The sequence below is a fragment of the Mirounga leonina genome, unplaced genomic scaffold (genome assembly GCF_011800145.1).
Source record: "Mirounga leonina isolate KUSES-001 unplaced genomic scaffold, KU_Mleo_1.0 Mir_204, whole genome shotgun sequence".
Classification (NCBI taxonomy): Eukaryota; Metazoa; Chordata; class Mammalia; order Carnivora; family Phocidae; genus Mirounga; species Mirounga leonina.
In genome coordinates this window covers 519641-547430 of record NW_023270513.1, presented here as the reverse complement: position 1 = coordinate 547430, position 27790 = coordinate 519641, and the positions used below count along the sequence as shown (strand labels likewise).

General features: G+C 39.1%; 1 protein-coding gene across 3 annotated transcripts; it reads right to left on the bottom strand.

Moving 5' to 3' along the window:
- Positions 1-462: 462 nt before the first annotated feature.
- On the bottom strand, positions 463-27790 carry YIPF6 (Yip1 domain family member 6). 3 transcript variants are annotated; one of them, XM_035028674.1, is made up of 7 exons: positions 27684-27790; positions 15377-15505; positions 13990-14068; positions 10140-10182; positions 7524-7649; positions 6733-6890; positions 463-5020 (listed from the first exon to the last, which is right to left on the bottom strand). In XM_035028674.1, the coding sequence occupies exons 1-7, from the start codon at positions 27738-27740 to the stop codon at positions 4902-4904; spliced, it is 711 nt and encodes a 236-aa protein (XP_034884565.1). In that variant the 5' UTR covers positions 27741-27790; the 3' UTR covers positions 463-4901. The 3 variants fall into 3 exon arrangements, with proteins under 3 accessions (XP_034884565.1, XP_034884566.1, XP_034884567.1); XM_035028675.1 differs by having other exon boundaries at positions 27650-27717; XM_035028676.1 differs by lacking the exon at positions 27684-27790 and adding an exon at positions 21360-21365.

Genomic DNA, 27790 nt, shown 5'->3' with positions numbered 1-27790 from the left:
CCCCAGCAGATGGGTGAAAACCCAGTTTCCCACCATATTATTAAGCTACCTGATTGATGTGGCTTAGGTTAAGTAGGTAGATATGATTTTAGTTTGGCAAGGAACTAATATAGAAGACTATGGAGTCATAAAACCTGAGTTTGAACCCTGGTTGCACCACTCACTGTGACTCTGGGCAATTTATTTAACCTCCCCCAATTTCCAGGTTCCAAAACTTTGAAATAAGGATAATACCAAAACTTTAAAAGGCTGCTGTGATTAGAGGAGATACTGTTATAAAGTAGCTAACATAACACCTGGTATATATTACTTGCTCAGTAAATGTGATTTCCCTTTTTACTTGCTGCCTGTGCAATCCTACACAGCATTCAGTATTGTCTGATCACAATATATTACATCTGAAAACAGTATGCAGGAAATATGTCTGCGTCTTTCAGCTCAAGAATAGGCACGTACACAATCTCCTTTTCCAGTGTTTTTATTTGCACATTTAACATTCACAAATCATTTTACAGATTTATTCTTTCCACAGGTTCATTATTTACAGGAAAGATCAGGATTAAAATGGAGTATTGAAGAGAACCAAGAAATTACCAGCAGTGATAGCACAGAGTACAAAGGCTCTGAAATAAACACAACAGAGTGGACAAGAGCAGCGTGTGGCCACTTCCTACCAGGCGGAATCACTGACTTCATTAAGGCAAAGCCTTTACTCTGTTATTTCCCCCACCTAGTTTAACCCAAGTAAAAAAGGGATTTTATTCTCACACTACTGCTCTCTGAGGTCTTAGAAATATAACTGGTATTATAAGTGACTAGATGCATCCCCTGACTATAAACACCTGAATAAACAGGTTAAATTTTGATGCATTAACCATCCCTCTGGGAGAATAAAAATGAAAGAGGCAGAAGTCGCTTGACTCTTAAGACTTTGGGAAAAAGGAGAGGAGAGAGAGAGAGAGAGAGAGTGTGTGTGTGTGTGTGTGTGTGTGTGTGTGTGTGTGTTGGGTGGGGGGAAAGGAGAGAAAAGGGGCTCAAGGTGGGAGAGGGCAGCAAACCTAACTCTTTCCAATGTACAACTGCTCTTGTGTTTTCCGCAGATGCTAATATAGTGTTCTATTACTCAGGGAAAAAAAAAAAAGAATGAGAGTTATCTATCTCCAGTCAGTTGTAGGGTGTAATGGCTAATGACAGGGAGCATACCCTGGGAAAGGGGTACATTCATTTCATGTATATAACAATGCAATTCAAAACTGTCTTACTATGCTCCCATCTACAGTGTTTTCCTATTTTAAATCAATTTACTGTGTGACCTTGGGCAATTTACTGAACCCTTCTGTGACTCAATTTTCTACTTGTAAAATGAGAATTATAGCACTTTATGTTAAGGAGTAGAGGAGATACATAAAAAGCACTTAAGAATAGTGCCTGGCCAAATCAACAGAGACAGAAAGCAGATTGGTGGTTGCCAGAGGCTGGGGAGAAGGGGAAAAGGAAGTGATGCTACTGGATATGGGATTTTATTGTGATGTGATGAAAATGTTTTAAAATGAACTAGTGGTGATAATTACACAATTATGTGAATATACTGAAAAATTACTTAATTGTACATCACTTTAAAAGGGTGAATTTTATGGTAAAAGTATATCTCAATAAAGCAGTTATAAAAATTCTTAAAAAAATAGAATATTGCCTGGCACAATGTAAGTGCCCAATAAATGTTAAGCCATTATTAGTAGTAATATTATTGTCATTATTATTACTTGGCCTTCCTATGGCCTGAGTAAATCCCTAGAAATCCTTTATTTTCAATAAAAGCCCACAGAATCTAGAAAAGTATTTCTAATTTACATACACGAATTAACATTCACACATTTATTTCTATTCAAATTGTCTCAGAAATTAACAGTCTAAGAATAACAATTTCAGTGTTTTACTCTGGAATAAAACAGCTCATGCAATGGATGTCTGATCATATCATTATAGCATTTAAATAAATTTCAATGACTTGATGTCACCCTAGGATTTGAAATGACCGAAGATTTTCATTTTCATCTTCAGGAAAAAACAGGAAGTCCAGGTACAGTAAGTAGTTAGATTATAAGAAGTATACAATTAAATCTTCAAATACAGGCTTGCTAGCCTTCTAATCACATCCGGCGGATACTTCATAAAAAGACAAATATAGTAAAGAGCAAAATGCAGACTGGTCCTATGCCCTGTGACAAGCCCACCTTGCCCAACAACAGAAAAAAACCCATCACAATAAAAAGATCCTATTCAACTCATGTAATAAGATTCCTAAGAGGCAAAAGACTTGACAGTTAATGGTTGACATTTAAGACTACACTGCACATTCAAATATGTTTGCATCAGTTTTTATAATCTGAACAGCAATTACATCCAGTCTTCACCTTTCCTATTGCTAAAGAATGTGACAACAGAGGCTCAATCTCAGAAGTAGGAGCAGCAAATGACAAGCCATGACAGTGATATACCACATTTGGTAATGATGCTCACACACTTGAGTTCCATCTAAAGCATGAAACTTCCCAATTCCTGGAACAGGGTTTCCTTTGTTAAAATCCCCTTCTCCTCTAGTCTTTCTTTCTAAAATTAGCCATGTGCCTTTGCAGCAAACCAGGGAAAGCTGTGTTGAGGGTTACAACTTCCAGATAATCAGGTCTTCTTGCCACAGAGAGCAATGCACTTTTTTTTTTTGCATATATTAAGAAAATAATCATTTATACCATAAAACTGACCATTCATTTTCAGAAAGATAATCTCCATTTTACATCTTCATTTAAATCAAATGAAACCACTCCTTAAGTCACCCGAGAGCAACAGATTAACACACAGAACAAGCTGCCTTAATACCCAATGAGATAACCCCCTCTCCCCTCCCTCTACCCACACAACCCCCACCCCTGTTGTAGCCTTAAAAATTTCTGACCAAAATATTTAGCCTGAGTACAATTCAGTAGGCAATTCCCTTTTGAGAAACATGATCATTTCTTTAATTTTTACATTATAACCATTGGGACAGATTATGAAATAACTTCGGAAGAGAGATGTTTTTAGTAAAGGTTAGGAAATTTCAGACAATGGAAATGGATGGTAACTTAAGGACCAATTTCAAATCAAAACCAGTTTCAAAATATTGTCTTTACCAATTCAAGATTGAAAAATCGGCTTTGTGCTCACCAGGTTTATTTTAATTAGAAGGGAAACTGAAATGAATATAAATATATAACCAAAACCTCTGGACAAGGCTGGGACAGAAGGGACCAACTTTGTAATGCTCACTAATTTAGTATCACTCCAAGAACTCATTTGCCCTAGTAGTGTTCTTAGTTAATCTGGGAATGGAGAAAATATGTTTTTAAAATTATATATCTATGTGTAGATAGTCTTTAGATAGAAAATGAATAAATATTTAGAGTCCATGATAAAGAAAGACCGTGGAATAAATTCCTATCTTTGTAAGTAACTGTATATACAATGAATGTTTTCTGCCTGACTCCTAATCTTTTGTCTATTAAGAGTTCTTCAATGTGCAATTTATAGAAGGCAGTAGCTCGTATTACCTTAAAGGAGCCCTGTTTAGCTTAGAATCAGCCTTTCCAGACACTCTGCTCCCTGAAGAGCCTTCACACTTGTGTGTATAAATAGCTGAGGATACAAGTAGAGGTGCACATGTGCAAAAAAAGTACTTGTCTAAAGAAAAGCTAAGTAGCTTTACAAATAAAGTCTAAAACCAAGAAAACAAATTGCTATTCCCCAACCCAAAAAGCACATCTAATGAAAAAACTGCTAAGCCCACTATGGAGAGGTGGCAGCTGTAAACGCACGTCACCCAACGTCATGCTCTAAGCATCTAGCTGTTCTGTGAACCAGCCAGCAGAACACTGAATCCCTCCATGTGCACATGGTTAAATGCAGGCTTCAGATTTAGCTTTACTTTCTAGTTAGAGGCCAGATTACACAGAATAATGAAGAATTCCTTAGAGCTATGCTGTATCCAAACTGCCTCATTCTACCCTGAAGAAGAAACAAGTGCCCAAATGATAATATGCATTAAGGACCAACCAATCTAAATTTCTGAGGTCTTCCACTCGGGTAAGTTCAAGCACTGGTCCACTGAGAACTTTAATGAAAGGAAAATTACATCTTGACTGCTAACAGCTTACATATTCAGAGCTAGGGAGTAAGATTAAAAACTAGAGTATCAATGCGGGGCTGTTAATAAGCATGGCAGAAAAGGGACTATACAGAACAACTAAAGAAGCTGATTCTTTAGATGTCCTTCGCTTTTTTAAAAAGCTACGAGTGCAGAATTTTCTCCGGTCAAAATCTGAATACTGGTTAATGCATGTTTTCTCCTCCCCAATTATGAAGCCCCTTCCCAACGTCTGTCATTGCCTTTTTAAGCCTAAGAAAGAAAGAAAACAACATGGAGAGACCACCCATTCCTATTTATGAAAAGAGAGGCATATTCTAATAGTCATAAGGCAATGTGTTTAAGAGCTGCACCTGAACTGGTATTCTCAAAACTGAAAATACAGTTGCTAAGTCCACTCAACTTGCAGGATGTATATCCATGTGCTTCCCAAATCATTGGCTGTCACTCACTGTCACACAGTGATCCTATCATGCCTTGAGGCAGTATACTGCATATACTACGCATTTTGAAGAAATAACATCAGGAGGCAAAGGACAGCCTTTCAAACATCGGTTCCTTACATAAGCAGTGACGGTGCTTTATGGCTCCCTTTTAAATCTCCTCACATACCAAATACCTCCAAAATTAGACAAAAGAGGGCCAGAGGCAAAGCTCCATGGTGAATTGCATCTTTCAGATGAGCTTTCAATTCACTGGTTTTTAGTTTCCATTTCCTGATTTACTGAGGAGTGAATGTGAGAATCATCCAACTGATGACAAAATAGAACAAGAAAACGGGATAAATGGCCAGGGCTTTGCGGTTTGGAGGCTGGCTATCGGCAAGAAAAGCTGTAGAGGCTAAACAAAACAAACAAAACAAAATGGAATCTTTAATATAGTAAGATTGTCACAACTGCTAACATTTACTATACTTTAATGTGCTTGGCATAGTCTGGAACACAGAATTACACAAAAAGCTCAGTTATATTTGTGATCTTCAGAGAAAAAGGCATTCTGCAGCATAGTTTTCCAGACAGTTGACAGCTACTTGTTTCCAATACTAAACTTTGAAAGTTTTCGACCATTTTACATGAGAATCTTTCTAAAAGGAGCTTCCTACCCTTTTCTGAGAAGTTACTGACCTGTGCCGAATACACTGAGAAAGACGTATTGGCTCTTTTAGATGCCATTCTTCTTGTCCACCCAGGAAATGAGACTCATCCTTTTACTCATCAGTGATCACCCTTCATGGGCAGTCTTTCCTGAACACCCATCCTGTATCCCACCATCCCAGGCGGAACTGCCCACTTACCTCCTGTGTGTCCCTACCATACCCTGCACAGACTTCCAGCTCCCACCTGGGATGCCTATTGCCCTTAAGTGTTTCCCTGTCTGGCTGTTCCACTAAGTTCTGAACTCTGAGGTTAGAGACCATGCCTAGCAAAATGCCTGACACATAGTTTGTGCTCAAGAAATATTTGCTGAGTTAAAAAATGGAATGCCTTTCTCTCTCTTCTAAAATTCTACTTTCTGAACTGCCATGAGCCTGGACACTGGATATTTAGAACTACAAGTATGGTAAATTATCAGACTCTAAGCGAGGGAATGAGGGGGTTCTCCCATGGGTAAAGCACTGGAGCTTAACACACAGTCTTCATAATATCAATTGTGGCATTCTCAGACCTTATTTTTGGGTTACTTCTTGGATTTTAACCATGTTCCAGAGCAAAGATATGTTAATGCACTTAAAAATATTAGGCAGTCTGTCTGCCCCATGAAGTAAGAAGCCAGTGAACAGTTCTAGTTGAAGGTAGAATTTTAAGAGAATTTTAGGAATGCAACAACAACGAGCACATAGCATTCACTGCCACCACTATAGGCTCTTCCTAATCTTTGGCAGAATTTTCTACTGAAGCAGCAAAGTAGTGTAGATGATATACCTAACAACCTATACTGGGAGGTAGTATAATACAGTTCTAAACAGGTGTGTCGCCTGCTTGGGTTTGAAACTTCATTCCGTATTCACTAGTTATGTGTCCTAGGGCAAGTTGCTTAACCTCACTGGGTCTGTTCCTCATCTGTAAAAATGGGACTAATAATACTAGTTTTTATTTCTTAGAGTTGTGAGGGTTAAGTGAGATAATGCATATAAAGCACTCACAACAGTGCTTGCCTAGAATAAGCAATCTGTAAATGCTGGCTACTATTCTCATCATGATTAATTTGTCAGGAAAAAGCCCAAGTCATTTCTCAAGTCACCTATGCCTCATCCTATATGCTAGGCTCTGAGCTAGGTCTAGTGTAATCTCCTTTCCCGACCCTATCCATTATTTAAGAATAAAAAAGAAAGGATATGACTGTCCACATCTCAGAAGTCCAGATATCCAACTCAGATAAGGTGGACAGCATCCCTATCATTGCCTACTCAGAGAAGAGGGTTCTATGGATGATACTGGCAAGAATCCTACCACTCACATATGACTCAGGAGTTACACTGCACCTCATCCGGTCTTCATCTCTAACTCATGTTTTTGTCTGCTTTGCTACCGTAGAGATAAGTACATTCTTACCTACTATAGACCAGGCAAACATGACGATCACCACAAAGAGCCGGACCATGAAGTTTATAGGTCCTGGCTCAGCCAAAAGCACCAACCGGCAAACCAGCATTGCCACTGTCAAGGGAAGTATACAGTAACCCAGCACACAGAGGCTCTGAAAAAAAGATCTAAAAAATAACATACATCTGTAAAGATCATAAATATAGTTGATCTGTATCATGATACAGTTTATTACACAGATTTCTATATATCATGGATTGTTACCTTCCTTCAAATACATAATACCTATACCCTAACATTGATTTTATGAGGAGAGGCTTCTGTATTAAGCATATGCTTTAATTTTTCTCTCCCCGTACTCTTCCTCCTTTCCTCTCAAACTCCTTGAGAGTCAACCATCTAAGGTACCAGATGATCTACTCTAATTCCTAGAGACTTCCTTCTCCCACTGAACCTCTAAGACAGTTGTTCTTAATCTTTTCTAGTTTAAAGACCTACTTGAGAATTTGTTGAAAGCTACAGACCATCTCTTCCGCAAAATGGACATAATCTTCTAACACAAAAAAAGTCTCCATATGATTTCAGGAGCTGGAGAGAGCATCTGAAGCTTATCATAGGACCCTAGATAATTTAAGGTAAGTTAAACTAGGTTATCTCTGTTCAGTGGGTTTAAGAGAACTTTCTCTTTAGCCCTCATTTATTTTCATTTTTCTTTTAAAAAAATACCTAACTAGCCAGACTTCCTTAAAAATCTGATATGCTACCTGGCAAGGGAAAAAGTACATTTTAATAATACTCACATGTTTCCTCCAAGAAGTTTTGAGTTGAGGGTGATAGTAACTGCACCAAACCAGACAATGACAAACACTTCTGCAAACTGGGGCCCTCCATCCTTTTCACTATCTATAGAGCTTCTTTGAAGCATTCTGTGACAAGGAAATGACATGAGAATTGCTTCATCTTTTATTTAGAGCAATAAAGTTAAGGCAAACTTTGAATCAGGGAGCTGTCCTAAACCTTACCTGAAGATCTGTAACATACAGGTTGTACGAAAGTAAAATGCCAGAAATATTTGGCAAGGCTCCCTTACTTCCAATTCCAAATGCCTCAGGACTACAAGGGTCACCTCACTTGGCCTTGTTGGGATGTGTAAATGGATTACTGAAGACCTTTTTGGTTAAGCAGAGGTTATAAATTGAAGGGTCAAATGTGACTCACAGACAAGAGGTTGTCAGTCCGTACAAGACTTAAAATGGGTTTAAGTTCAAGTGACAGTTTTTAAAATTGGGAGGTTTCACCTAAAAATATGTATTTCTGGATTTTCCTGAAAAACCTGAAGACTTTCTAACAGTGGGCTTACATTCCTACATGGCAACAACTGGGAGCAGTTGACTGACATAGAAGCAGGTCCCTTCACAAGGGGCTTCAGGTCACCAAATCATGCACACATTTAAGTTACTTCTCTAGCCCCTAGACACATTGCATTTGTAATCCTTTGGTTAAGGCTTTAGTTCTGACATTTATTATTTTTTTAAGATTTTATTTGAGAGAGAGAGAGCAGAGCAAAAGAGAAAGTATGAGCGGGGGGCGGGGGAGAGCACAGGGAGAGGAAGAAACAGGCTCCCCACTGAGCAGGGAGCACGACATGGGGCTGGATCCCAGGACCCCAGGATCATGACCTGAGCCCAAGGCAGACACTTAACTGACTGAGCCACCCAGGTGCCCCTAGTTCTGACATTTCAAAATGGAAACAGTCTATAAACCTATTTAGGTGATTTTTTTGAATCAAAACACAGATTATTACTAAAAGACTTTGCTTTAAAATGGAGTAGTTGAACAGTCACTGAAATATTTTCTTTGTCTAAGAATTTTACAGACATAAACTGTTTTGAATTGTGGACTAGAACACTTGGACTGAGGTCATTTTTTCCCCCAGAAAAATAGTAACACCAAGCTCCCAGTCTCTTTTTATTACATAGTATAGAGGAATCACATAGTAAGTCTCGCCCTGCTATGCTGTTTGCCGGGACAGGCTTCTGTATTCTACAGTTGTATGTACTCCGTTCTGAGTCCTGACAATCCGATGCAAGGAATGCTGGTACTCATCACTTGTTGTCTAGAATCTCTACTGCTTCAGCATGGTATCATGGGAGAACATTAATGGGCCTCGAAGGCAGGAGATCCAGAAAGTGACCCTAGTTCTGTCACTAGGTGTATAAACTAGAGTAAATCACTTGATGTCTTGGGACTCCAGTTGTCCTTTCTGCAAATAAATTGGGTTAAACTACATAATCTCTAATGTTAACCTTTTAAAACTAAAAAAGTATATGCTCAGTGATTCTACTATAAACCTGTCCGTCAAGGCACTGAGTATTGCCCTTGATGTGGTTATTAAAGGCATAAGAAATAGCACTCTATGTTATTACCTAAATTACCACATTAAGTATGGGCAGAGAAGTCATTAGAAATTTGCTGAATTTAGAATCATCAAAGGTCAAGCCTGCAAGGGATCCTTAGCCATTTCCTTTTATAGATATGGAAGAGGAGACCGAGAGGGGTTAGGTGGGAAGAGACGTATAATAATCACAGAGGAAGAAAATGGGCAATCAAGGAAATCTGAGGTTGAATCCCAGGTCTACCACTGATTGTAGTGATCTCGGTTCAGTCCCCAATCTCTTTGAACCTAAGCTTGTTTGTCAAAAAAAAAAAAAGAAAAAAGAAAATAATATTCTTGCTACGAGGATAAAATAAAGAGAAGGTATTTAAAAGTTTTCTGTAAACCGGGAAAAATCATTATACACATTTTAGGGTTCTAAGTATCCCAAAATCGCTTTGCTGATAGCACAGTCAGGATGAGAACCCAGAACTGAATCCTAATGCAGTATTTTTTTCCATGCTACCAATGGTTATATTCCCCTTTCCAATGGAACTTCGCTCTTCTGTCTTCTCCCTTTAAGTACAACGTGTATGGAAAGCCTAACACTTTGAAACATGATCTTGCTTTGAACTCTACCAGTTCTACTCTAATTTATTCTCATTCTCATCTTTATTATTATTAAGATTTAAAAAGAACTATGTTCACAAATAAACAGTGCTTAAACCTACAGATATTTAATTCACTTAGTTTAATGATGGGGAGGTGCATGAGAATAAACAAATGTCAGTTCAACAGAAATGGCTAAAACAGGCTAAGAATTTATTGGTAAACAGAGAGGAGCGCAATTTTCATACCTTTAATTCCATCACTCTTTGAATTGATCTGGAAACCTGCTTCATGTTTTAGATTTAAATCATAAGGAGTACAGTATGTCATAGAAGTCCTAAATTAAATATTCAAAATTCCCCTCAATTTTGAAACTCCACACAAAAAAAGTAGTCTATCTCAAATGACAAAGGAAGGAAATGTAAGTACTTACAATGCAAGTGTCACACAAAGGATCAAAGGGCCCCACAGATCCCCTATGAGGCAAGAAAAAACAGAAGACTATTAAGAAACAACTATGTAGTATTTTCTAACTTTATTCCAATTATCTACCTCTCCCACTCTTGGAATTCAGACATCAAGGCTCCTTCTGCCTGCCCAAGCGTTCCCACTTCTCCTACCCCTCTACCTGCCCTCCCTGCTCCCCAATTCTGAATGCCCTTCTTCATATATCCTTTAAATTTTGTTGACTTCTTAGACCACAAATCACCTCTCTCTACCACCTACTAAGCCACATTCCAGCATGCTGTAAAGACCAAGGGGCCGGGAGTCAAAAGACTTAGGTGCCCCACCCTCAGAAAGACTAGAGCCAAGTCACTCCACCAAACTGAGACTACATTAGACAAGGCAAGTATAATCAGGCTCACCTCAAGAATATGAGAAATGGAGCTTAGAAGGAAGTGACTTCCCCAAGTTTATATAAATAGTTAGGTATGGAGGGGGGACCAGACCCTTGGTCTTCTGAGTCCTACTCCAAAGTTCTTTCCACTCTGCCACACTGCTTCCCTTCTATAATCATTACACTGAACTAGTATGGAATTGCTGTTCTTATAGGTGAAAAAACAGGCCAATACTGGTAATTTCATAAGGTCAAACCTTAGCAAATAACATGAAAGCTTTTGGAAAAGTATAAACGGCTCTGCCAACATCAGGTCTAAGCACAGCGGTTCTCAATTAATAGCTGTTAGGTAAATTAATCAGCCAACAGTTCAGTTACATACAGCCTACAGCAAAATTACCTTCCTCCACTAATATGAAAAAAGATACATATACCATTTCTAACTTTAACCTCTTATGTACATAACTTTAAAGAAGTATGCATATGTACATACTTATATTGGGTTTTTTTTTTCACATTATATATGTAATTTTGACACCACTGAGGAAAGTTTGGAAAAGGTATAAAGAAAAATTATAATCCTACCACTCTGATAAAATATTGTTTTTCTTGTTAAATTTTTGAACTTATCAACTAAAAAAGTGAATTCAAGTACAACTGACATTAATACACTGGCTTTTAAAAAAATACACTTAAGTTTTTTTTTAATTCATAAAAAATCTGTAACAGTATTTTAGAACATTTTCTTATTTTAGCAGAATATATATATATATTTTTTTAGTAGAATATATTCTATTTTTAGTAGAATATTTTCTACTTAGTAGAATATATATATATATTCTATTAAGGAATTTACCATTTTAGTCACTTTTAAGTGTACAGGCTTTGGGTACATTCATTGTTGTACAACCTTTTTTTTTTTTTTTCATTGTTGTACAACCTTTGTATCATCCATCTCCAGAACTTTTTCATCTTCCCAAACTAAAACTCCAACCCTGAAATAATAACTCCCATTCCCCACTTAGCCTCCAGCAATCATCATTTTACTTTCTATCAATTCAACTACTCTAGGAACCAAATGTAAGTGAAAAAACGTATGTCCTTTTGTGACTGGCTTATTTTACTTAGCACAATGTCTTCACGGCTCATCCATGTTGTAGCATGGATCAGAATTTCACTCCTTTTTAAAACTGAGTCATAGGGGTGCCTGGGTGGCTCAGATGTTAAGCGTCTGCCTTCGGCTCAGGTTGTGATCCCAGGGTCCTGGGATCGAGCCCCGCATCAGGCTGCCTGCTCAGTGGGAAGCCTGCTTCTCCCTCTCCCACTCCCCCTGCTTGTGTTCCCTCTCTCACTGTGTCTCTGTCAAATAAATAAATAAAATCTAAAAAAAAAAAAAAGAAAACTGAGTCATAGTCTATTAGTATATAGTATATGTCATGGTGTACATACCACAATTTGTCTATCCATCCGTCCACCTTTTGGCTATTGTGAATAAGGTTGCTATGGACATGGGTGCACAAATATCTGCTTGAGTTCCTGCTTTCAATTTTTGGGTATATACCTAGAAGTAGAATTGCTGGATCATATAGTAATTCTATGCTTAATTTTCTGAGGAACCACCATGCTATTTTGCACAGCGACTGCACCATTTTACATTCCCACTAGCAATGCGCAAGGGTTCCAATTTCTCCACATCCTCACCAATACTTGTGATTTCTGTTTCTTTGATAATGGCCATCCTATTGGGTGTGAAGTGATATCACATTGTGGTTTGTTTTTTTTTTAATTTATTTTTAAGTCGTGAATTTTTTCCTTGCCACTTTGCCAAGGGTTATGCTAACAGGGCAGGGCAGAAGTGCAAATTTGGGCCATGACTGACTTACCCTTTGTGCCAGCCTATGTGTTTATCCCCACAAGGTCTGGGAATGGACCTTAACACATGACATAGCTAATCATCATCACTAATCGGCAAGATAACACACTGGTTCTGCATTGTCACTGAAGCAAACTTGTTTTGGACTGAGCCACAGCAGCAGTTGAAGGGGTATCCTCACATCTGGGATAGCAGTGGTAGAATGGAAAGGGCAATGAACTTGAAAACTGGGTGCTAGTCCTGCCTGTGTCATCCTGACCAGACATTCAGCTTCTCTGAGACTCATTCTCTTCATCTGTAAAACAGGAGCAATAACTCCTACTTCACAAGGTTGTTGTAAGGATTAAAAAAGAAGTGTGTGTAGGGGGAGGGCAAGGCACTAGAGTAACAGCTACCATTTATGGGGTGCCTACGAAATGTCAGATGCTGTGCGAGGTGGCTGATATGCATTATTTCTAAGCCTCACCAGCAGATACACGGTATTATCTCCACTTTAACAGAGGAAGAAACTTGAGCCTCAGAAAAGTTAACTGTCTTATCCAAGATCACATAGGTAGTGATGGAACCACTATTCAAACCCGGATCTGTCCATGGTCTTTCCACTACATACCCGCAGTAGCAAATCATGTCAGCTCCAACCCACAGTGTACTATGTTAAAAAAGATTCTGACACTGCATCCATGTGCCACATATTTGACATCCCTACATTACAGCTGAAATGCTGCCAAAATAGAAGGTAAACTCATGTGCAACATCATTGTTACTACTCTCAAACAACTGATTCAATTTTTCTGATAAAGGGTACTATGAAAGCAAAAATAAAAGGTCTAACAATTTTAATAATAAATTCTAAATAAAGGGCGCCTGGGTGGCTCAGTTGGTTAAGCGACTGCCTTCAGCTCAGGTCATGATCCCAGGGTCCTGGGATCGAGTCCCACATCGGGCTCCCTGCTCGGCGGGAGGCCTGCTTCTCCCTCTCCCACTCCCCCTGCTTGTGTTCCTGCTCTCGCTGTCTCTGTCTCTGTCAAATAAATAAATAAAATCTTTAAAAAATAAAAAATAAAAATAAATAAATTCTAAATAAGAGCATAATTTATTGCAAACACTGTTTTGATAGACCTCGTGGACAAAAAAAAGCAGTCATCAGACTAAGTAATAGTTCTGCAAATAGAAATGTCAATAAAGGTATTAATTTGCTAATCCTTAATGGGTATTAGCTGTTACTCTAATTTAATATTCAGACATTTTGCCTTTCCCTTGGAGACTGTCAGCTCTGTGGTTGAATAAAGTCCCTATGTGTTTGCACCTTCCAGAAATATTTTTTTCAGTGGCAGGTGAAGATATACAGTCTATATTTATTGATGAAGACAATATATTAAGCAAAATCTTCCAATCTCTGAAATTCCATTCTAAATGTTTAAATTCTTCAGAATGTTCATTTGCATGTTCATTTATATATTTTTTCATTCTGCAAAATGTCAGTTTTCTTATCACAGAAATTTAGCCATATAAAAGTATTTACGATAAGGTACGCTGAAAAATAGCAAATCCTCAAAAAACTCATATACTTACAATCTCTCAAAAGAGTATTACTTTTCCTTGGGTACAAAACATGCATGAATTTTTTCCCAACAGCTTTTAGATCACGCATCTGAAAGACAGAAACAACTTGTTGTATTGTCATGACCAAGGTTACGAAGTAGTTCCCTCACTTAGTTTGCTCAAATTTCTTTTATTTTAACCTCTTGGGTTCATTGAATTTGGGAGCTACAATTCCAGTTTAACTCCTTCACTATACAAACAAACAGAAAGATAGTGCGTTTCTTATTAACTTTTTTCTTTTTTTAATTTATTTAAATTCACTTAACTAACATATAATGTATAATTGGTTTCAGAGGTAGAGGTCAATGATTCATCAGTCTTATATACTACCCAGTGCTCTATTAACTTTTTTATTAACTCTTTAAGCCAACATTTAACTCTTTACCACACCCACCAGCTCTGTTTTTTTAAAGCTCTGTAAAAGAGAAATATAGCTGTCCCAATATGTTACTTAAAGAAACTAAAATAATATAACTATTAAAATCTACTCTGCAACACATGGCATCTGACTTTCAGTTCATAACTGATGAAAGTCCTAAGGGCCAATTAGCCTGCTTCCCAGCTACCACATTATATACAATATAAAACAAATTAATCTCCAACATTCCCAATTTAACTGGTAAGTGAATCCTAAAAGCCAGATTTTTAAAAATCAAGACAGTTGAGGGGCATCTGGGTGGCTCAGGTCACAATCTCACAGTCCTGGGATGGAGCCCCCTGTTGGGCTCCCTGCTCAGCAGGGAGTCTGCTTCTCCTTCTCACTCTCCCCCTGCCTCCACCCCATTCATTTTCCCTCTCTCTCAAATAAATAAAAAAACCTTTAAAAAAAATCATGACATTTGAGGAAGAGTACAGTAATACAAATATAACCTGTCAAAATATAGTTGAGATAATTCTGTCCTGACTTTTTTACCTAGAAATTTCTTCATGTCATTAACAGTTCTTTGTAAATACATTTTTAATGGTTGTTTAGTATTCCATTACACAGATGTAACATAATTTACTTAACTGATATCCCCTGTTGTTCAATTTCTCCTTATCATAAGGAATGTTGTAATAAACATCTTTGTATATTAATATTCTTCTGTATTTTGAAAAATATTTTTTTAAAAAATTCCATATACTGTATGTGGAGCAGAATTATCAGCTTAAAAATATTCGAACATTATAAGATTCTTAATACTCATTATAGCCAAACTGCTCTCCAAAAAGCCTGTACCAAATTATTCTCTAGGGGAAAATCTTAAATTTCAATAAATAAGATATACTGAAAATCAGTTAGCCAAATAAAAATAATTACTATAGTTATTTAGTCCCATGATACTGAATAGAAGTTCTCTCAGCTAGTCTCACTTACAATGGTATTCTGAACAGATTCATTTAATGTGGAGCTGTCAAATTCCCGAATGTGAGATCTCATAGGAATGGTGATTTCTCCTTCCACGGGGATGTCTTGTGAGATTGATATATCGGAAAGGCCTGCAAACTGAGAAGAGTTGGGGAAAAAAAAGTAAAGTCTATAATCAACTGCAGCATTCCTCAAAGACATCATTTCCTAGTGAGTAGGGACTATGTCTTTTTGTAGGGTTTTATACAGTTTTTCAAGTAACGTATTAGTTTACCAGACATTAAACAATATGGTCAACTAAAATTCTCAAATGCTTATTTCTTTTAACTTAAAGAAGGAGATGGCATATGATGGAAAAAATTGCGAAGTAAATGGCATAGACACTTTCTTGCCCTCAAATATTTGCTTTCTTTCAAGCATGAAACCTTCACATGGCACAAGCTAACAAGACTGCAAAGCTATTTGAAAGCGACCTTTCGGCAATCACATCTTCACACAGCCACAATTCTGTAGCTCTTCTGCTCCTTGGTAGGCTCCGGTGGCCTCTGCTGGCTAGAAAGGAGCATTAGGTGAAGCCTAACGGGAAACTGGGAAGAACAGGGAAATAGCAAAACAAATCTTGATTTCTACTCTTTTTACCAGGTTACCTAGCAAAACAGATCAAATAACATTTCCAAAGTGAATTATGAGATTGCAAGCTTATAAACTCTTATGTTCATCTGCCAAATTTTATTATTCTAACTAAAACTCTGAAATCTTCAAGTTCCTAAGAAAACAAAAGCAATCCCTTCTCACATGGATTTTGGCCCAACAGGCACAATATTTAGAGCGTAGCAGTTGTAGGTAAACCAAGTACAAGACAGTATACTGAAATTTTAGGAAGAATAAAGTTGCTTAAAGAACTTATGAAAAACAAATTCTCAAACACACTTTTAATAAGAAATGCAAATTAAAGTTACTTGTAATAAAAATTTTTCCCTGTTAAGACTGGCAAAAATCCAACAGTTTGACAACATACTCTGCAGGTGAAGCATTCACACACATCTGGTACTACAGTCTACTGAAGATGAATCTGGCAATATCTAGCAAATTTATATATGGATTGCCCATTGACTAAGCAATGCCACTTTTAGGAGTCTAAAGACAAAGTGGCAAAAACACAAAAGGACATATAAACAAAACTACTCATTAGAACACTACTTGTAAAAGCAAAATCCTGAGAATAATCCATATGCCCATCAACGGAGGACTACTTGAATAAAGTATGGGATATGCACATAACAGAGTTCTATGCAGCTGTAAAAGGAATGGGAGTATCTCCAAAGAACTATTTATGGAGTGTTAAATAAAAAAGCAATGTGGAGAAAAGTTTGTATAATATGCTACCATTTATCTAAGAAAGGAGGGAATACAAATAAGACACTCTCGCACCTGAATGTTATCTTTTAAATGTAAGAAATGTGTAAGAGATAAATCATGCAGTGTGATGTAAGTCGTATGTAAGAAGTAAGTCATATGGGGCGCCTGGGTGGCTCAGTTGGTTAAGCGACTGCCTTTGGCTCAGGTCATGATCCTGGAGTCCCGGGATCGAGTCCCACGTCGGGCTTCCTGCTCATCAGGGAGTCTGCCTCTCTCTCTGACCCTCCCCCCTCTCATGCTCTCTATCTCATTCTCTCTCTCAAATAAATAAATAAAATCTTAAAAAAAAAAAAAAAGAAGTAAGTCATATGATTTTTTTTTTTAAAGAGACTTCCTATTAAGGAAAGTGGGGAATAAGGTAGAGGAGACAGGGAGAGAAGTTAGGCTTCTTCAAATACAAGCTGTTCTATATATATGACTTGAGAGCTTGAAATCATATAAATAGTTGCAATAATTATGAAACAAAATTAAAACTTAAAAGAAGTCCTTAAGACAAAGAAAAATGAAACAAATGAACCTACTGTATGTTGAATTAAATGCATAACCACACAGCAACTATTTCAAGTGACTTTAATACACTGTAATTTGACTTGTGATTAGAATGTAGAAAGCTGGAAAGAATACCCCTCCCACTAGAACAATGAGAAAAAGTTAGATAAACTACAAAATCATAACTTTCCTCGAACCCATCAGAGAGTTGAGGCCTACAGCAACCAAGCAGCCTGATTAAAATCTAAGAAAAGAGAGGTACTTCCAGGAAAACATGGGACATGAGCACCACTTTGCACATTGTATCATAACACAGAGAATGACACTAGGCATCACACAGATGCTTAAGAATTCTGCTAAAATTTAGAATTAATTGCTAAAGGCCAAGCATGGACTAGTACGAGGGTACAGAGCCCCTGGAAGCATCAGACACAAGGGGAGTTCACACCCACTTGCAGAGTCTTCTCCACCGACTTCCACTGGGTGTGGGTTTTGGGGAAGGGAGGAGCTGCCAACTCTGAGAAAAGCAAAGAGCCCTGCTCAGACCCTTCTCCCCTACAGAACAAGAGCCTTAGGGCTACTGGGAGAACTCTGTTGTCTCCAGGGCACAGGCGAAGACCCGCTGTGGCTGGGGAAAGGGAAAAGACAAATCTCTCTACTCCTGGGGGAGGGATAGGAAAACATCCTGAGGCCAGACCACGACAGTCTCCTTCAGCTGGGGGGAGAAACAGAATCACTGAGCAAGTCCCACTCAGGAGACACAGGGATACACGGTTTGCCTAAGGCTGAGGCTGGACCAACAGAGCAAAGAATCCCCCCTCCCTTGCTAGCCCCACCGCCCAGGCTAGCAAGTATGGAGTCAAAACCAACAGCAGTCTACTGCTAGGGGAGGGCCTAGAGATTGGAGAGAGAACCACGATCTTATGCAAGGGCAAAGGGAAAATGCAGAGAGCTGAGAATAGAACAGGAACGTTAGTAAAAACACAGGGATGATCTAGCACTCACCCCAAGCACAATGTAATGGAAGAGGAATTTGAAGCTGGGGACACACTGAAGGTTCCCATAGCAAGGATAAAACCCAAGCACAGTTCAACTCCTGACCAGACTGATTTAATCCCCACAGGAAAACCTTGGCAGAAAAGATGTGCCACTTCCAGGCAGTCTCTACTGTTCTATACATGATGGCCAGCATTCAATAAAAAAAATTACTCCCCCCACAATGAAGAAACAACCCACTATGATGAGACATAGCAATCAATAAAACCAGAGAGACTCTGAGAGGCCCCAGATGTTAGAATTACCCGAGGAAAATTAATAGGACTATGATTAATATGTTAAAGGCTCTAGTAGAAAAGGCATATGCACAAACAATGGTGAATTTCTGCAAAGAGATGGAAACTGTAAAAGTCAAATGGTAATCCCAGAAATAAATGAACACAGTAACAGATGAAGAATGCCTTTGACAGCTTTATCTGTAGATTCAACACAGCCAAAAAAAGAAATCAGTGATAGGTCAGTCAAAATTATCCAGACTAAAACAAAAAGAGAAAATTTTAAGGAGAAAAAAATATATCAAATCATTGTTGTACACCTTAAACTTATACAGTGTTATTATGTCAATTATATCTCAATAAAACTAGAAAAAACAAACAAAACCCAAAACAGAATAAGCATCCAAGAGCTGTGGGTCAATATTAAATGGTCTAATATAGATATAATTGGAATCCCAGAAGAGTGAGAAAATGTGTCTGAAGAAATATTTGGAAAAAGAATGCTGAATATTTTCCAAAATTAATGACACACATCAAATGACAGATCCAAGCCCAGAGAACCTCACTCAAGATAAATACCTAAAGACAAAACAAAACCAAAAATCCACAAACCTGGACACAATCAAACTACTGAAAACCAAAAATAAAGAAAATCCTGAAGGCCGCCAGAGAAAGACACTGCATTCAGAGGGACAAAGATAAATAACAGACATTTCACCCACAACTACCCAAGCTAGAAGAAAATGGAAATACCTTTAGAATGCTGCAAAAAACTGTCAACCCAGAATTCTAAACCCAGGAAAAATAGCTATCAAAAATGAAGGCAAATACTTTTTTCAGACAAGCAAAAGCTGAGACACACACTACAAGAAATGTTAAAGAAAGATCTTCAAGAATGTGATACCAGAATGAAACCTGGACTAACACAGAAAAAGAAGATCTCCAGAAGTGGTTAAAATGAAGATAATTATAAAAAATATTTTTTCTTGTTTTAAATTATTCTAAAAGATGATTGCCTAGAGCAAGGGTCACAAAACTTTTTCTGTAAAGGGCGCCAAAAGTAAGTGTTTCAGGCTCTGAGAGCCATGTAGATTCTGTTGCAACTACTCAACTCTGCTGCTGTAGCATGAAAGCAGTCCAAGACAAGACATAAACAATTAATAAAACCTTATTTATAAAAATAGGTAGTGGGCCAGATTTTAAATCATAAAAATATGACATTTAGGAGATAACTGGAAATGTGAACACTGACAAGATATTTGATATTAGGGAATTACTAATTTTTTGGATGTACTAATGATACTGTTATGTTCTTTAAAAACAGACTCCTTTTCTTTTAGAGATACATGTTAAATATTTACTAAAGTAATGATGCCTAAGATGTGCTTCAAAATAGTATAGAAGGGAAATGGACAGGGCTATAGAAAAAAGAAGACTTGCCATAAATTGGTAAGTACTGAAGGTTAGGTACATAAGGGTATATTTTACCATTGTTCTTTTGTATACCTCTTAAACTTTTCTTAATAAACAGTTAAAAAAACAAACATTCCGACGAACCATGAGAGACGATGGACTCTGAAAAACAAACTGAGGGTTCTAGAGGGGAGGGGGTGGGGGGATGGGTTGGCCTGGTGGTGGGTATTAAAGAGGGCATGTATTGAATGGAGCACTGGGTGTTATACACAAACAATGAATCATGGAACACTACATCTAGAACTAATGATGTAATGTATGGGGATTAACATAACAATAAAAAATTAAAAAAATTAAAGGATTAAAAAAAAAAACATTCCTAATTTTAGGGGCTGAGTTCTTTTTATTCTTGCCCCTCCTCCAACCGAAATGAACCTGAACACAATCAAGCCTCTATATCTTAGAGTTAACAGGAAATATGTGGATAGAGGAACATACTAAAAATACCATGAGAATACCAATCAGCCAAATACAGAAAATGAAGAGTTCAACAAGACAAATGACTGAATTTAAACAAATAAAGTACATTAAAAACAGGAGAATGTTTAATAGTAAAAGAGACTTATGAGACTTATTATCCAAATGCAATTTGTTGACTTTGGATCCTCATATGGACAAACTATAAAAACACACGTTTTTAGAAAATTGTGAGATGATGAGCAGAGATTAGATGATACTGAGAAATTATTAGTCTTGTTATTGTGATAACAAAGAAAACGTCCTTCCCTGTTAGAGAAACACACTGACGTATTTACAGGTGAAGTGGTATGTCTAGGATTTGCTTTTAAACACTCAGAAAAGATCATGAAAGACAATGAAAGACCATTAAAGACTGAAGGGAACTAAGGAAAAACAACAACTCAAAGCAATGTGAGATCCTGGATAAGATCCTGAAACATTAGTAGAAATGTGGTATAATTCAAGTAAGATCTGTGATTTAGTTAATAGTATTGTGTCAATGTTAATTTGCTGATTCTGCTCATTGTACTATAGTTATGTACAATGTTAACATTAGAGGAAACTGGGTAAGGGCTATATAGGAACTCTCTGTTGCAACTTTTCTGTAGGTATAAAATTAGTTAAAAATAAACAGGTTAAAACTCATACTCCAAAGAAAAAGGAACCTTTGTGCATTGTTGGTGGGAATGCAAGCTGGTGCAAGCCACTGTGGAAAACAGTATGGAGGTTCCTCAGAAAATTAAAAAGAGAATTACCATAGGATCCAGTAATTCCACTACTGGGTATTTACCCAAAGAAAACAAAAACACTAATTTGAAAAGATATATGCACCCTATGTTTACTGCAGCATTATTTACAATAGCCTAGATATGGAAGCATACCAAGTGTCCTTTGATAGATGATTGGATAAAGATATATGCACAATGGAATATTATTCAGCCATAAAAAAGATTGAGATCTTTCCATTTGCAGCAACGTGGATGGATCTAGGGGCGCCTGGGTGGCTCAATCGTTAAGCGTCTGCCTTCGGCTCAGGTCATGATCTCAGGGTCCTGGGATCGAGCCCCACATCGGGCTCCCTGCTCGGCGGGAAGCCTGCTTCTCCCTCTTCCACTCCCCCTGCTTGTGTTCCCTCTCTCGCTGTGTCTCTCTCTGTCAAATAAATAAAATATAAAACAAACAAACGGATGGATCTAGAGGGTAAGTAATGCTAAGTAAAATAAGTCAGAGAAAGACAAGTACCATATGATTTCACTCATAAGTGGAGTTTAGGAAACAAAAACAAATGAGCAAAGAAAAAAAGAGACCAAAAAACCAGACTCTTAAACATAGAGAACAAACCTGTCGTTGCAAGATGGGAGGCTGACTGGGGGGATGAGTGAAAAAGATAAAGGGGATTAAGAGTACACTTATTGTGATGAGCAGCACTGAGATGTGTACAGAATTGTTGAATCATTATATTGTACACCTGAAACTATTATAACACTGTATGTTATACATACGTGAACTTAAAAAATAAACAACAAAAAAAGATTAAACAAAAAAATAAAATCGTATTCCAGAAAAAAAATGTGGTGGGGAGATGAAATAAGAACAGCAAAATTTTGATAGGTACCTGGGTTCATTATACCACTCTTTATTTTATTTATATACTTAAAAACTTCTGTAATAGAGGGGCGCCTGGGTGGCTCAGTCGTTAAGCGTCTGCCTTCGGCTCAGGTCATGATCCCAGGGTCCTGGGATCGAGCCCCGATTCGGGCTCCCTGCTTGGCGGGAAGCCTGCTTCTCCCTCTCTCACTCCCCCTGCTTGTGTTCCTGCTGTTGCTATCTCTGTCAAATAAATAAATAAAATCTTTAAAAAAAAAAAAATAACTTCTGTAATAGAATTCTTAAATACATCATTTCCTTGTTTCTGCCATTCCCTCAAACTACTCTCCTTCCCCTCCTCCTCCCTGATCAAACTGCTCTGCACTTGCCCACTCCCTTAATCCTTTGTAACTTGGCACTTGACCTTCCCACAACTTTACTTTCCCTACGGCTCTGTAACAGTGATCTCATAACCAAGAAGTACAAGGATCCCTTCGCCCTCTGAATATTCTTCAGCACTTAATATGTCAATCACCCCTTTTGAAGCTGTATTCTCTCACTACTATGACACTGACCTTTCAAGTTCCAGGATTGCTGTTTTGACTTTTCATGCTGCCTGCAACTGCTAGGGAAGGCAAAGCAGTACAGAAGGAACGAGCTTCAAAGACAAATTGGGCTCTGCCCTCACTTGGAGACAACACCATCGTAAGAATTAGGTAACACCAGCATTGCACCTAGCACACGGTCAATGCTCAACATACGATATTTGGAGCGTATTGGTTAAGTGTGCTGCTGGAAGCCATTCAGCTCTATCATTTACTACCTATGTGACACTGAGCAGGTTCCTTAACCTCTCCATACCTCAGTTCCTCATCTATAAAATTGAGAATAGTATCATCATCACAGGGTTGTTGTGACGAAGAAATGCATTACTGTGTGTAAAGCACTTAGTAAGAGGTTCACAGCAGGGGCTAGATACAGGTTAGCTCTAGTTCAAGATTCCCAGGGGGTCAATTCCAGTTCTGTCCCTTGTATAAAATGGGGAATTTGGCTGGCCTTTGTCTCCTGTTCCTGCAAGGTAGCCTCTAAACCCTTGGAATTTCCTAAATGATAGTGTTATTTTTGTTATTCATGGTGGGCCCTAACAGTTTAGCTAACAGGTGAGTCATGGTAGGCCCCTAGACAGTTTATGCTAATGAGATGACTCAGCATGGGGGCAAACCATTCCAGACAGACAAAACACAGTATTAGAGGGTTGAAGCTTTGACTCCTGTGACATAAACCTGGCCTCTGGGAAGGCAGCTATGCTCACCACTATACCACCAACGCAGATAAACCTGGCCTCTGGGGAGGGGAGGAGTCAATGATCTAGTCAATCATGCCTGCATAAAGAAACACTAATAAAGACTCTAGATACATGACTGCACTTCACTGGTGGGCAATATTCTGCCTATTGTCACAGATTGATGTATCAAGGGGTTAACAGGGTCCTGACTCCACAGGGAGAAGACAAGGAAGCTTTGTGTTAGGGGGACCCTCCCAAATCTCACCCTATACATCTCCCCCTTTTGCTGGTTTGGAGTGTATCCTTTTGCTATAATAAAACTGTAATTTTAAGTATAGTGCTGTCCTGAATTCTATGAACCATTCTAATGAAGTATGGAGCTTGAGGGGATCATGGGAACCCCTGAATTTGCAGCCAGTAGGTTAGAAGTAAGGGTGGTCCTGGGAACATTCAAACCTGTGGCTGGTGTCTGAAGTAAGGGCAGTCTTGTGGAAGACTGCCCTTAACCTGTGAAGTTTGGCCTAAGTCCAGCTAATTGGTTTTGGAAGTCACTGCAGTCACTAAAGTGTCATGTGATTCCTATCCTATTCCCCCATCCCAACATTTCCTTAATATCTCTTCTCAGGAGAATCAGTGATATGGTTCAGAGAGCTGAGCCAGGATCTGTGGACTTCAAGCCCCACATATGACAAACAGGACTGCTAGGCCCTCAGCTAGTCAGGTCTAGTGGGCACTATTCTTGCTCTCTGACTAGCAATATCCTTGCTCTCTGACTAACCTCTCAGGGGGGATGAAAGGTGCCTTGGGACACAATGTCTCTTCCCTTCTCCCTCTGCAGGTAGGCTCATGCACACATATGCACACGTGTGCACAGAAACCCATGTGTACACTCTGCTGCCTGGCTTGGGCCAAGGAGGGGAGCAGGTAGAGGCAGGGCCAAAAAGATACAGTAGAAGCAGGGACTGCAGACTTAAGAAAGCAGCTGGGACCAGATGGGTTATACTACTGACCAAAATCCTGGAGCAAAGAGTCAACAAGTTGGGGGGTGGGGGGCATCAAGCAGAAACCAGCTCAGTCCAAGAGGCCTGGCTCCAAGAAGTGGGGAGGGGTGACTAGTGGTGTGGTCTCCAGCTAGCCCCTTTACCTGAGGCCAACATCCCTCCAGCCCTCAGGCTAAAGCCATTATTATAACTCTTTTTCCTGCTCCCTAAACAGACAAACAATAGATAAGCATTACCAAAGACTGTCTTCTCAACTCTATGCAAATGACTCCTAATTAAACCTAGTCCTGACTTCTGAGCCCTGAAGTCCAGGTTTTAGACAAACTGCCTGCTGGGTATCTACTGGATGGTCTGCCAATATCTCAAACTAAACATGTCCCAAAGTGAATTAATCAACTTTTAGGGTCCTCATCCTCCTCTTACGTATTTCTGTTCAGGGCATCAGTATCTTGCTTTTCAAAATGTGGTACCGGGGGACACCTGGGTGGCTCAGTTGTTAAGCGTCTGCCTTCAGCTCAGGTCATGATCCCAGGGTCCTGGAATTGAGCCCCACATCGGGCTCCCTGCTTGGCCAGAAGCCTGCTTCTCCCTCTCCCACTCCCCCTGCTTGTGTTCCCTCTCTCACTGTCTCTCTCTCTGTGTCAAAATAAATAAGTAAAATCTTTAAAAATAAATAAAATAAATAAAATAAAATGCGGTACTGGGAGCAGCAGCGGCAGCAGTATCACCTGGGAGCTTGTCAGAAATGCAGAATCGCAGGTGTCCTCTCAGACCTACCAAATCAGAATCTGCCATTTAACAAGATTCCCCAGGTGACTGCTATGCACGTTACAGTTCGAAAAACTCTGATCCAAGACACAGTCTCCCCAGCACTCCAAACCCTCAAGGAGCCTGCCTGTGTCCAGTCTTCATGGCTCCCACCACTGCTATAGTCCAGGTAGCAATCACTTGTTCCTAGAACTACTGGTTTTGCTAGTCTAGCTTCCAAACATTCCTCATGGTAACTCTCCCTCAATTATGTTGTCAAATTCATGACTTTAAACCCTTCCCTCCTCAAAAATTTCCACTGGCTCCTCATTGCCTATTAAACCTCCAAGCTTAGTAGTCAAGAAGAAGAAATATTGTATGATCATTATTAGTATTGTATGATCATTACGTGCCAGGCACTCTACCAAGTATTTTACATGTCTTAACTCATTTAATCCACCTAACAACCCTATGAGCTAATTATTACTGTATCTTCATTCTACAGATGGGGAAACGGAGGCATGGAGAGGTTAAATGACAGCTGGGAATCAAACCTAGGCAATTTGACCCCAATGCACAAATTCCTAACCACTGTTTCATACTGTTCCCTAATTCAGTGGCCTTATTTTTTTTTAAGGCTTACCTCCTAAGACTTCCCTGTACTTTAGCCAAAGTGATCTACCTGTTGTTCTATAAATACATTAACACTTCCCAACTTCTGAGAGGTTGTGCAGTCTTAATGGAAATAATCTGGGCTTCAGAAGCAGACATAGTTTCAAGTTTTAGGCCTGGCGACTAACTGGTTCTAAGACCCTAGGGAGATGATCAAACCTCTCTGAGTCTCCTCTCCTCATCCGCAAGTAAAACACAATTTAAAAACCACCTAACTGAAATGGTTGCTGTGAAGTTTAGAAAATATGCAGAGGATGTCTAGTACAATCTTGGCACATAGCAGGTGCTCAATCATTGATAGCTCTTATGCTCACCTGAAATTTCAAATCTTACCCACCCTTTGACGCCCTCTCAAATATAACTTCTACTGTGTAGCTTGCTTTGTCACCCCAAATGGACATGATAGCATCTTCCTTTAAATTTTGTTAATATTTTATGTGTAACTGTCTCTGATTTACCTTATTTTAGCATTGTACTTGTGTCGTATTAGACTTTAAGCACCATAAGGGCAAGCCCTAAAACAGCTAGCATAATGCATTGCACATTTGTGGGAGTTCAATAAACATTACAGAGTAGAAGTGGATTGGACATTGAGTTACGAATGACCAGAACCACTAAAATTAATTGGGGAAAACTTCATAAAAAAAGAGGTGGAACAGGAACTAAAAACAGCTAAGCACCTGTAACTATGTCACACGAGGCACTGTGTGTATAATAGCTCATTAGTACTCTCAATAAGTCTGTGATGAGTTACTATCCCATTTTCCAAATGAGGAAACTGGGGTTGAGAGTGACTTCCTCAAGGTCACAATTGTTCCATGAGAACTTGGAGCCACTCACTCTCTTTCACTGCTGTATCCCCAGTGCCTAAAGGAGTGCCGGGAACACAGTAGATGCTCAATAAATATTTGTTGAGTGAATGAAGAGATGAAAAAATTGTGCTAGTAAGCAGAACCAGGACTAGAAGCAATTTCACCTGACTCCCAGTTCAGTCCTCTGCTGTTAATTTGCCAATTTAAAACAGAGGAAAGGGATGTACCATTTATTAAACAACTGCTATAAAACTGAACACCGTTTGGGAAGAGGGATCTTAGGGCAGAATGTTGAATAATTACACTCCTCAGTTCATGACACTGATTGTGTTTGACACTTTACATAAATTATATCATTTCATCTTCCTAAAAACTCTTTGAGGCGGCTATTTTTATATCCATTTTACGGATGAAGAAACACTCTCCATGAAATGATTTGCCCAAACTCTCATAAGAGGCAGAGCGGGTGATTCCAGCCCAGATAGGTTTAACTCCAAAACCTGTGTTCTTAAATACTTGTCCAGGCTTTGGGCTTGTACTTGCAATGGAAATCGTACCCCCTGTAGAGACAGGAGCAAGACAGCATCATGAAGAGCAGGGCATCACGAAGAGCACTGCAAGGAACTGCAACAGGGAGGGCAGGGATTAAATCAAGACTACTGAGGTCACTGAACAAATCAATAATCAAGTTGTAACGTCCTTTGGGAAGCAATCTCATGAATCCAAGAATACTGCTACTCCAACAAGAACCAGTGACAGAACTTGATAACATGAAGGACAGCAGAAGCAAAGGTACTTAAGAAATCACCTAAAGCTTGGCATTTAACACAATGTACGGGAGGAGGACAGGCCCTGAGAGTATGGGACAGGAAAATGAATAGGAGTTTCACAAGAAGGCGTGGAAGGAACGAGGAGGACAAGGGGAAAGCGGTTAGCCCAAAGAGCAGCTGCAGTGTTGAGACTGGTTCTGGCATCGGGTATAGGAAGGGCCTACCGGGAGGAAGGAGTTCCGGCCTTCTCAGGCCAGGAGCCCGTCACCCGACTTCCTTAAGGGCACTCTGCCTCACCCTCAGTCCCTTCTGCCGCAGAACCCAAGCTCACCAGGGGCCTGGGCGATGCTGTCCCCGGGTCTCCTGAAGACTCGGCCGCTTTCGCCATCTTGGCCCTCCTTCTCCCCGGTCGCTCCCACAGGCCTTTGCGGAGCCTGA